This window comes from Centroberyx gerrardi, chromosome 11, assembly GCF_048128805.1.
Source record: "Centroberyx gerrardi isolate f3 chromosome 11, fCenGer3.hap1.cur.20231027, whole genome shotgun sequence".
Classification (NCBI taxonomy): Eukaryota; Metazoa; Chordata; class Actinopteri; order Beryciformes; family Berycidae; genus Centroberyx; species Centroberyx gerrardi.
Genome location: NC_136007.1, coordinates 17,932,000 through 17,944,560, shown reverse-complemented (window position 1 = coordinate 17,944,560; position 12,561 = coordinate 17,932,000). Strand labels below are relative to the sequence as shown.

Here is a 12,561-nt window from a genome sequence, read left to right as displayed (position 1 = left end):
TAAACTATATAACCTGCAGAAAAAGCCACCTGCAGAAGAAAATCATCCTCTGGTTGTTGGTCGTGTGATGTGTTGTGTACGTCATGTGGAGGGACACTCATATCGAATGGAAGTTAACAAGGAGGAGTGAACCAGAATAAAAAGGGGAATGCAACAGCGTCATACCCCTGCCACTTCATCTTCTGTTGCCATGGAGAACACTATGAAAGAATCTTTGCTATTCACCAATCCAGCCATGTGTTTGTGTGTGTCAACAATTTGTATAAAATATACTTTAAGAGGAAAGATTAAAATCACTTACATTTGTGACAGTTTTGCCTCCACCCATAGAGACAGGAAAATATATATTTTAGGCCGTTTTCTACCTTTAATTTCCAAAGAATTGTGGGAAATCCAAAAAAAGAAATTGGCAGCAGTCTGCACCTGAGCAGATTGGCTGCCAGTTTGGCACAGTCACTGACGTCAGTACTGTATCTTAAATTCAATGTGGCTCAGAAAGCATTTTCCCTGTAGACCCATTGTTTTTTTCTTCACATGTATTTTTTCACTCTCAAAGTCAGCTCTACCACTCGGTTGAGATGTCTGTTAAAGGGTTAAGTAGCACAAATACAAAGTATGCCAGTGAATTTAGTTGTTTTATTCAAAGAACAATTACTCACAACTTCCCACACTTCAGTGTTATAATCCCTCTGTTAACAGTTACACCCCTGTGTGAAATATGAGTCATGGTCTGAAGTTTACGATCATTTGTAGAAGGAAAAACCATGAAAAAAATACAATTTATTTAGAGAACCTAAGTTGAAGAGAAAAGAAGTCAGTACCTTTACAGTGATTGATAGCATCTTTTTTTTCATGGCACAACCAATCATATTGCTGTTCCTTTCAGAATGTATGAGTTGCAAGTGAAACTAGAAATTAAGTGAAATAGAGAATTATAATAATATCTGCATATTTTGTTATGTCATTTTGACCATGACTGGTCAGAAGAAAAAAAATAGCACATGTCATTTTAGTGAAAGTAAATAGAATGTGCACACAGAAGGAGTAAAACCTGGAAAGCTCTCAGATGGTGTGGTGGAGGTAAAGAGGGAGGGGTGAGGGGGAGATGCAGTTATCATAGAAGATCTGAAGGTTCTGGTCAACATCCATATGGTTCTTCAGAAAGATCTCCAGTTCTTGGACCGGCATCTCCTGAACATTGTTGCCTTCCTTGGCATTCTTGGCCAAGGCACCCTGGGAGGGGAAGCGAATGCGAACATCATGAGGTGCGTTGCGGTCATATTCGGTGCAGCAGTAGGCTGACCACACGTCTTCGGGAATGGCCACGCGGTCCTGGTTGTTGCGGCGGATCGTGTTGCCTGTGGTGGTCACTCCAGTGACGATAAACGCGGTGCCGCGGCAGAAGTTGTTCAGGCGGATGCGGATCCGCTCCTCATACTCACGCCAAGGCCCGATGTTGAACTCCCGAATCTCTGGAACCACGTTGGTCAGGCTGTAAGTGGCAGCGCGGTCATGTGCGTCGGACTGGTGCTGGTCTGGGTTCAGGTGACCTCTCTCATAGAGAACCACATCAGAGTAATCATCCAGGACCGCCTGGCTGTCCTCAAACTTCATGTGCAGGTAACCAGTGGGGAAGGGCAGCATGTTCCCATTTCCATCAACTTCTGCCAGCTGAGGAGACATGGAAGAGCACTTAGGATATGTTGGCAAACACAAAGCCAGTATGCCTATGAGTTTCCCCTTCTCCAGTTGCTTTTAGACTGTGTCTATTGCTCTCAGCTGCTGAAAATGCCACCCTACAACCACACAGGCGGTAGCATTAAATTTGTCTCTTAGAAATGACTTCAATTGACTTATTTGACCCTAAAACTCAAACAGAGCATGGGAAGAAAGCCTTTAAACTAAAGGAACGGGTGACTCTTGATGAGTTTAAAGCAATTGTCAGGTCTAGGGAAAATGAATGTATCGGAAATTGTCAGTGTTTTAAGATAATGACCGTGCCTTTTAATTGTACTCCACCACTCACTCTCTCTCTCTCTCTCTCTCTCTCTCTCTCTCTCTCTCTCTCTCTCTCTCATCTTCCTTCTCTCTGTCTCTCCTTGCTTCTCTCGCTTTCACACTCTACTATTCACTATTGTATATTGTCTTATATCCTTGTATCCTTATGTGCTGTCATGTCTGTCTGTAACTTTCTGAGCTGCTGCTGTCTTGGCCAGGTCTCCCTTGAAAATTAGATTTTTTTTTTTATCACAACGGGACTTATATGGTTAAATAAAGGTAAAAAACACTGTCATCAATATAAGCTAATGCATGAAACTTTAAGAATATAATTTTTTCCACATTTGAAAAATAAACTCAAACAATTTATCAAAGGCGAGTCTCTGACCTGTGGCTCATACATCCAAGGGTAGTCCACACGTCTGTCTCCCTCTGTCTTCTTGAAGGTATACGCTGAGTAAACTGGTATGCGTTTTTGAGGGTCATAGAGGGTCACATATCGAGGCTTGTCTGCGTAACGCTGGCAGATCTTCTTCAGTCTGTTCTCACTGATCCCCCGTGGCGGTGTTCCCATGTACAGGGAGTCCTTGCATCTTTCTACATGGTTGAAATCCTGAACAACCGTTGCAGAAGTGTGAAGCACAAAATAGATTAGCGAAAGAGCAAAAACCAAACAACGCCTTGAAATGTTCATGGCGTAAACTTCTCCTCAAAGGCTCCTACTATTCTGTCTGCAAAACATCAATGATAGAAAAGGTGTTCAGTTACGATTTAAATGTAACAGGGCAGATATGCAAAGCAGGGAGAGTATGGCCAAAAGACAGGCTACCTAACCCATGTGGGCGTGGATGTGCAGGGACTCGCATTGCTCCATCCTATTCAACACTTTTAAAATGGTATTGAAGAATAGAGAAGAACTTATATTTAATCCTATATAGAAGAGAAGATAGATGGTTGCATTTATTCCTGAGAAAATCCCCATTCATTTTCCCATTGACAAAAAATAAGACTTTTTACCAGGCAAGAATAAGGCTTAATATCATGGAACTTTCCTATGTTTTTTTCCACAATATGTTTCAGCCGTACTGTGGCCCTTAATAGCAAACCCTGTTCCTTCAGAGGCTGATTCGCTAGAGGTGTTGATCCTTGTAAGTTCGGGGAAATCTTTATTCTGTTTCTCTCATCCCATTATCAGTGAGCTACTGGTGTTATTAGAGTCTAATCTTGAAATAATGAATGAGGAAGGACCTTATTCTGCCAATGAGGATTTGTTCTCTTGACTGCCCGTAATACAATCTCAAATCAGATTATTTCATGTTTTATTGTTACAAATTGCTTGGACCTGTTCTGGTCAGGTTAAGTGCATCATCTCCCTTGGCATTTAGGATCCATGACAGTTTTAGCCCTCAGAGTTCTTGATGGGGTTATAATCTGGCCTTTTGGTTAGAGGCCAACTAGGGTGGCTGGTGTTATATTGATGGTCCCCACTACAGTTAAATGGTGAGGGAACACGGCATTTAATCCTTGACTGCTCAAGGGATGCAGCGCTGTAAATTAAATCTCAAATAAAACACTTGTTCTCTAAGTGTGAACTTGTACCATGTCTTTATGTTACATTTTTGCTTTAGTACCACATGGAATTTGTAGCAATCACTATCTCACATTTCTGAACACAGAAAAAGCAACCTTCCCCAACAACTTGCCCCTGCACAAACATTTTGACCTTCTGGCCTTCTTGCAAGCTCCTACTCCTGCAATGATGTAAGTGCATTAGTTTCCTGCTTTATGGCAGGCCATCTTCTTTAGCTATAACTAGCAAACCACTCTCATGGGACCCTGAAATCTGCTGTGTGGGGCGATTAAACATGGGACATTGGAATGGAACATTCAGGAATATGCCATCAGCCCTTTTTTGGCTTGTCAGTCTCTATCAGTCTCTCTTCCAATTACAACTTTCATAGTACACCGTATCACTACGACTGCTAGACTTCCCTGTAAACTGTAAAACTGTCTGTCACATAGACTTTCATAAATGTGTGCTGTATCAGTGTGGTTGATAGAGCTCACAGTAAAATGTAAAACTGTCTAATCTGTCTCACTGAGGAACAAAAGACCTTCAGTGGCAGGTGTGGTTCAGAGGTGGATAAGCCCATAGGCAAAAAAAAAAAAAAGATAAAGCACAAAGGTTTAACTATGTATGGGCTTTGAACAGAGGCAAAGATTGTATGTGCATATGTGCTGCAGACATTTTCACATCAAGGTGTGTGCATGGCTGCCTGCTTGTGTGCATTGCTATTACATCATCAAAGGCAATAGTTATAGTTACAGGTGTTTTCATTACAATGGAAGCAAACAAAAAACACATTGTTTGTTGATGTTGAAGTTTTATTCAACAAGCAAAAGGCCGATACACAGCAAGGCAAATATATCAGATAAAACAAATATATTTTATGGATTGTGGAGATAATCAAGAATATGAAGATGGAAGGAATCATTTAGACACAGGACACAAAATTGACTACTAGTGATACATTGTTGTATGATGCATCACTTTCAGTTGCTAAATATATGTATACATTGTATTCATTCAATAAACTGATAACAATAATGAAAATGAAATTGCAACTTACTGAAGGTCTTTTATTCAAAAATAAATAGAAAGCTACTGTAATAGTAGCTTTGTCACCCACACAGACCATTTTTCTCACTTCTCTTTCTGTGTAGAACCCCACCTTCCAAAGCTGTTATGAAGTACAAGTACTTTGACTTGCAGAGACGTGAGTGCTTGACCTCTTTTGGCAGAGAAGAATAGAGAGCACCCCCTCATTCCGAAATGCACTTATGTGCTTCATAACATCTTGGCCACATTATGCAAATTCTTATCTCTTTTAGATTAAACATATCGTCTACCTTTATTTCATGGCTGTAGCCACTATTGAGCACAGTGAGGACATGTCCTTGCAAGGACTGCAGTTGAGAATTGAGAGTTTTTTCAGGACTCAGGCAAATAATTTTCTCAGTGTTTTCTTGATTTGGCACATATCAAAGTATCATTTGGCTGGGGTCGAAATCCCGGGCGCCAGGTTGGCCTTGTGGTTACAGCGACCGTCCCATAACAGAAAGGTCACACATTTGATCCCCACAACAGCCAAATGTCCTGTCAAAGTGTCCAAGCAAGACGCTGCTCACTCATTGTCAGGTGCTCCGGATAACAGCGTCAGCTAAATGCCTGCAATGTAAATGAATATCAGTCCACTGGAGTGTCCGGGGAGTTTTCTCTGCTGCTGTCCCATACTGCCTTCTGGTCAAGCGCTCTCTCATGCGAATGGAAAATTGTTTGTCAGATTAGCTGGAGCAACAATCTTTCTCTGCCCTAATAAGTCAGTTTGAGTGATTGAGTGTTGTTATTCATCGCGGGACCAGCTTGCCTCACTGATTTAATCTTGAGTTATGACAATCATAACTTATATAGCTGTGGCTAATGGTGCAGTTATATGATCAGACATTTTTTAGCTGTCAACATTTCCTAATTAAAATTATGCTAACTTGAAACCAAGTGCACACCCACTCAGCTGCCACTTGCCGCTTTATCTTCAACAAAAGAGCAAGAAAGCATTTTACCACTGTTGTCATGTGCAAGGTAGACCGGGCCAATCAGTGTGAGTGGAACAAGGAGCTTATTTATTTATTTATTTATTTATTTATTGAAAATGTATCTTTATCCACAGAAAAAAAAACTACAGTAGTTCCAAGTCTCTGGTTTTTGGTTTTGGAGAGGAATCGTTCTTGTTTCTACTTATTAGACTATCCTAGAAGTTAGGTATATACATAGGATATGTTAAATTATGAAATCCTTTTTAATGGAACAGTTCTTCACAATACTCAGGTGAGTCCTGTGGTAGTCCATGTGACAATAGTCCATGAAACAAGTGAACTTATTTCTATAGCACATTTCAAACAATGATGCAACTCAAAGTGTTTTACAAACATGATTAAAAACATCAAAAGAGAGACATAAAAACAACTGAAAGTATAAGTATAAAAGAATATGTATAAAATGTAGGCTATATTTTAAAGTATAATTATATGGTTAAAAGAATCTAATCACATGCAGCAGTAAGTTAATTTTCTCTTGCATCCTAGAGTTGAATAGTGTTTTTGGTTCTCACTGTAGAGATGGTTAAGCAGCACATGATCTATAAGACATCTACTTAGCTGAGATGGAATGAGTATATCAGATAGGTAAGTAGGTAATTTTAAAATTAGTTCTCGAGCTGATTGGGAGCCAATGCAGTGATTTCAAAATGTAAAATAAAACAAAATAAAAATGTTATTATTATATTTTTGTTGTTTGTTTTGTTTGCCATGTACTCATTAGATGATAAATTGAACCTGCCTGTTAGAGCTACTTCATGGTCTGCACATTTTGAGAAATCCCAGTATTTCTACCTGCAGTATTGTATATCACCCACTTGGAGGCAGTGCAGGCTTGTTTGTTGCATTTGGCTGGAAACTTGGAATATGAGTAACACTGTTGCTCTATGATGGTAAATGTAATTTTTTTTAATCCAACCAAATGTGTGTGTTTCAGGAAAAAAATAATTCTATTCATTTGTGTGTTGTTGAATTTCTATTAGTTTGATGTCTTTAAAGCAGTATAATGAATCCAGTCTTGTTAGGGATTTTTATGACGATAGTCCGGTTGTGCACTTTATGATAAATGGATCAAAACGTTGTATATTCATCTGACAGTATTATACAAGTTTATACATTATTCATCAAGAGTACATTTTGTATTTACAATTCACATTGTGTCTTCGACTTTTTGGATGGTCTGGGCTGTCCAACAGTTCATTTATTTACTTATTTATTTATTGAGAAAACACTTCATTATTTACCACCACATAACTTCATTTCTATTGTCAGAGCCATAATTGAAAGAGTTACTGTGGAAAGAACTGTTAACACATGATTAGTTATTGCTCACTGAATGAGTACTTAATTATTGAACTATAATGTTAAAGTGTTTGTAATGTAAACCATTAGGTCAGCTAACTGTTGCCAAAAACACATAATAGTATTTAGAATTGCTACTAAAGTGTAGGCACTAAATGTTAAAACATCCTGACCACACCATTTGTTCCGTAAGTAGTAGGAAATGCCAAGGATACCAAGCTATTCTATGTGTAAACTAGGAAATATGGAACCTCTGGACCTTCATTTGGCCACCAGGTGGCGTAATTTAGCAGAAAGTCTGGCCTGTGTGAATCTGTCCCCACTCAGTTCTGCACCAAAGCCTGCTGATTGGTCTAAATACCCACATGGGGCTGTGCAGTGGCCAATAGGGTTTGGGTTGAATAGGGGCTGTTGCTATGGCAAGTGAGAAGTGAGGGGCTGTAAGCAGGCTGGTTCGACCATTTCCCTCTCACACTCTCATTTACTCCTCTAGTGTGTATGAGCTCTCTCTCTCTCTCTCTCTCTCTCTCTCTCTCTGCCTTTCTTTCTAACCATGTATCCACTGGCTGTCAGCGCTGCCTGCTTGTTATTGGTCGGTGATGGGTGAAATGAGCAGAGGAGTGACTAGTGGGTTTGCATTTTGAGTCACAAAGACAAGGCCCTCCCTCATGAACCCAGTGCCGTAGCCCCACCTCCCCTGGTTATCCTGTCACCTGACATTTAGAGGCCTGGTGAGCCCAGCCAGCACTCAGCCTGTCTGTCAGCCCTCCTCTGATAGCACTCCCACTCACCTCTCACTTCACCAGAAACATACTGTAGCTAGGTAATTATTTTGTTTTACCAAGGTCCATCAAAATGGAAGGTTCCGCTTTATCAACCAGATGGACGAGGATTTTGTGCATCTAAAATATGGATGAAGGTGGAGTGCAGAGGGGTTTTTTTGTTTGTTTTTTACTTTTAACCCATCAGTATGTATCAATATCAGTAATACTGGGAAGCATATTGGGATGTGGCTATTAGAAAGTTATTGCCTTAGCACTCTTTTCCTTCTTTAAATTATTTTGTTAAACAAGTATGCCAGGCAAGTTTACAATGTCAGTGAATAAATTTAGCCACATTACATTATTATTTTATCAGTCACTAAGTCACTAAATAGCCTAACAGTAATTGTTTCAGCAAAAAGATGAGAGGTGAAACAGAGTTAAAAAACAATTGACAACAGGATTTGAAAATATATAAACAAATACTGAATGGTAAACAGATTATTGTAATATTACAACAGATACTTAAGGCTATAGACAGGCTACATAGAGGCACTGTTATAGGATGTGATCTTTATTTTACTCAAGTGTAGTATAGTTTATACCGAGGTCATTGTTGCAATGTATATTTTTTGGGGGGAGAATATATTTAAATAGAAAATGTTCAGCATTGATGGAAAACATGCCCATATCTGCTTGAGAAAATGGATTCTTTTCCAGCTGTGTCGAGATTTAAAACATCTCTTTTACTGTATTGGCCATGTTCCAACTCTCTCTTACTCACTCATACACACACACACACACACACAGCAAAAGAGGGAGAGAGGAAGGGAAAAAAAGAGCCTCTCCATTCTCCATCTCTCCGTCTGCTGCTTTCCCCTCCTCCTTACTCCTCTGTATACTGCAAAATGTGATAGATAAGAGATCCTCTCCTCTCATTGGCCCGTGCGATGTGATTGGCGGCGTGTTGGCCCGCCCCGTTGGTCTCTGCACATGGATCGGTCTGCTGTGAGAGCCCGAGCATCAGAGAGTGGAGTGGAAACAGGAAGAGGAGGAGAGGGGAAGAAAGGAGACAGAGGAGAGGATCGGGTGAGACAAGGTGGAGAGGAGTGAAAGGGAGGAAAAGGGGCAAAGGCGAGTGGAGGGGTGTGTGGACCAAAGAGCACCAAGAGAAAAAGAGGTAAAACAAGACTGCACATGTGCAACTTGATATGCCATTTTTTCACTGACTGAATTGAAATATAGCCTACTGCATGCAGTGTGTGGTGTGGTGGTGGTGTATACTGTGTGTGTGTGTGTGTGTGTGTGTATTGTGTATGTGTGTTTCTGTGTTTGTGTGCATCTGTGTATGTTCATTTGTGTGTATTTTTTAAACATATCAGTGTGTCATTGTTCTGGACCATCTGTCTTGGCTGAACATGCTGCAGGATGTGTCTGCAGACTATGCTGCACATTCATGCATGAAGCACACGCTGGCACACACACACACACACACACACACACACACACACACACAGAGACACAAGCACACATGTGTACACACATAGTACACTAACACTAATTCGAAATGATGAATGTTGTGAAGAATAACAGTTGTGTTTAGACTCAATTACGATTTGTGGTTGTCTGCAACAGCGTTTGGTCAACATTTGTGTGTGTGTGTGTGTGTGTGTGTGTGTGTGTGTGCACACGCGCGTTGGGAGGGTTTATAGTATATAGTAGTAAAGAGCTAAAGTGTGACCAAGTGCATTCATCCATCCTCATATAGAATAATGTGTTAGATGTGTACTAAGTTATACACTTGTGCTTCATTGAAAGTTCAGCTTGATTCGTTTAATGTATTTTATACAGAAATCACCGGAGTTTTTAGGGCTTTGTTGTGTTTTTATGCCTTTACGGCTCAGGAGCCTTGTGTTCTCCTTGCATAAAATCACTGCCTCAAGCAATTTTGACTGTCTTGATTCAGAGACTCACTCTTGAGTTGCTTAAAATAGGATGCGTAAAGGACATCCTGGGTTACTATGACTAACATACAAACTGCTTCCACTGTATGCTCTCCATAGATATTGGGCAGCTTGGTTAGCAAGAGGACAGCTCAGGCAACCACCTGGACATGCAATTCTAGGTTAACATTCAGCACACAAGCCAAGTGTCTGGCACACACACACACAGACGACATACACACACTCACACACACACACGTGCATCCAGTGCCGTCTTTGAACCTGTTCACCTGGTCCATTGGTATTGTTCACAAAATACATCTTGTACTGTTTGCAAAAGACCCCCCCTCTCTTTTTTTTGACCTTGCCTTGGTACATTCCAGTACCCCTCAGAGGGTTGTGCTTTATGGAGCATACACCGGGAGAAGCCTCCATTATGGAAAGGGAGAAGGGGATGTAGCGGAGGGGAGCGGGGCTGCAGGGATGATGTTATTTTTAGAAATGTGATTGATATTCAGCTCATATGTTCTTCTCTGTGATCGTGGAGATATTCCATTTCTTATTGCTACAGTGTGTGTCCATGTCTGTGGGGTGTGTGAGTGGGTCCAGCTACTGTCTGTCTGTATTGTACATTACAGGTTGCACTGTTGTGAGATGCTTTGTCCCTTTCCCTCCATCTGTTCTCTTCATGTTCCTCGTGTTAGCTAGCCTGGTTGTGGAAGCCACCAGAGACAGGCCTTGTCTGGTGCAGCCCATCCTTCCTTTTATGGTATAGGATCTGTATCCTTCCTGACACACACACACACACACACACACACTACACACTACACACTTAAGGTCTCAACAAGGGATGCACATCTGCAGTGTTTCACTGCAGCTAGCAGGGAGCTCCAGATAGAGTGTGAGGTGTGCTAGAATGTGACAGACTGGAGTTATGCCCAAATGAAAACAAAAATTGGCCTCGCAGGGTATTTTTCTGTGAATTATGCTCAAACAGAGCTGGGAAATTTCACTTTGCATATCCTGTCCTGCTCAGTGTTAATGAATAGTGTTTTCTCTTCACAGAGTTACTATATGAATGCTCCTATTGCAGGCAGACTGAGAAGAGCAAGCAGAAAAGAAAGAAGATAGATAGAAATGTGAAGAATTAGTGAAATTGCCTTTATTGATTATACACTAAATCCTATATACTCTCTCTCTATCTCTCTATCTCTCTATCTCCCTCACTCACACACACATACACACACACATGCAAACACTCCCCTCCTTGCTTGAGGCCTTGCTCCCAGCTCTGGAGTAAATGATATCATCGGTTGCCAAGGATACAAGGACACAGCGTGCAGAGAAAAAGGGAGGGTGAGGCAACGGCAGAGGCATATACATGGACTGAAAGAGAAAGGAAGAGGCTAGGATATTAGGTGTCGAGAAAGAGAAAAGGAGCCTTGTTGAAATAAGTAGTGAAGATAGCAAAGGTAGCAGGGGCAAATGGGGCGGGGCCAAGAAGAGGAAGGCAAGAGAAAAGAAAGCCTGCTGGCTTGTCAAAGGTTATTGGCCCATCCTCCTTCTCTGCTTTCTCTCTCTCTCTCTCTCTCTCTCTCTCTCTCACTCTCTCTCTCTCTCTGCTTTCTCTTACTTCACCTTTCATTCCCCTTTCTTTGTCTAGAGGGGCAGAATTGTGAGAGTGCAAGTGTGTGTGTGTGTGTGTGTGAAAGCATGGGTGAGAGGGAGTGCAAGACAAGGAAAGAAAGGGAGAGTATGACAGGAATAATAGAAGGATGGAGGAGAGATACTTGCCTCACTTTGAAACAATAAAACCTCCATGTCTTGTACATCTGTGGACCAACTGACTGTGGTATTTCCTCACTCTGTCTGCTGTGCTTGTGCGTGTGTGTGTGTGTGTGTGTGTGTGTGTGTGTGTGTGTGTGTGTGTGTGTGTGCATTTGCCAGCTAGCAGGGGGTGAAGATGTCTATTTAAAGGGATCTGAGATTGCACAGGACTGTTGTCTTTCTCTTCCTGACTGACGGCATCATTGAATAGGGACCAGAGAGTCTGTCTCCCCTATTCTCTCAGTACTCATCCACAAGGTAAGATTGGCTATATGGCCACTGTAGACACATGCACGCACAAACACACACACATGCTATTGTTTTTTCATACAAATCTATCCTATCCACACTTGAAACAGGATTAGAATATTTTTTGTCAGGTTAGTCAGCCACACACAGAGGCACAGACAGCTGTGAATGCGAGACATGGCTATCCCTCCCTAGTGACAATGATGACCGGGGTTTCCTTGGTGACAAGAGGGAGGGAGCAAGGCTTGCAGAGCAGATTGAAGGGTGCAGAGTGCGGGTTGAACCAACTAGTAGGTGTGAGCTAATCGGCCACCAGCATTAAAGAATTTAAATCTGTATTTGAAGACCAAAGTATCTTAACTAACCCATCTGTGCAAAAAATAGCTGGCAAATGTGAGAAACTGAATTGTAATTTTTTTGTACTACTACCCAATTTTTAGAAACAAGCTGAACAAAGAAGGATTACATTATGCCCAAATTCTATTTTGTCACATATATGATTTTACAACTACCTTCTATAACACATTGTATTTGTTTTGTCAAATGGACTGAATTTGGGATACTTGACTTAAAAAAATTGGCTCAGCACATTCTTACATACGTGTTGTTAGCGTGCACATACTTTGGCTAAAGTTATCTTACTGCAAAGCAAAGACCAATTTAACCTCTTTTATATTGTATCAGTTGGCCTTGGACTAAATCCAGATGTCTCAAGTTGATCCTGCATAGTTGGGAGTAATATTGGAAGCACACAGCCATTGTGGGGTACAGTCTCTCACTTTAGCTTAACTACTGCTGCAGCAGATTGGAGAAGTAGCCTGAATGCT

At 41.1% G+C, this 12,561-nt stretch overlaps 1 protein-coding gene across 1 annotated transcript; it reads right to left on the bottom strand.

The window, feature by feature from the left end:
* Positions 1-696: 696 nt before the first annotated feature.
* Positions 697-2,720, bottom strand: LOC139924248 (endonuclease domain-containing 1 protein). The gene is made up of 2 exons (XM_071915246.2): positions 2,387-2,720; positions 697-1,671 (listed from the first exon to the last, which is right to left on the bottom strand). Exons 1-2 carry the CDS (start codon positions 2,690-2,692, stop codon positions 1,063-1,065), a joined length of 915 nt encoding a protein of 304 aa, XP_071771347.1. The 5' UTR covers positions 2,693-2,720; the 3' UTR covers positions 697-1,062.
* Between the last annotated feature and the right edge of the window lie 9,841 nt (positions 2,721-12,561).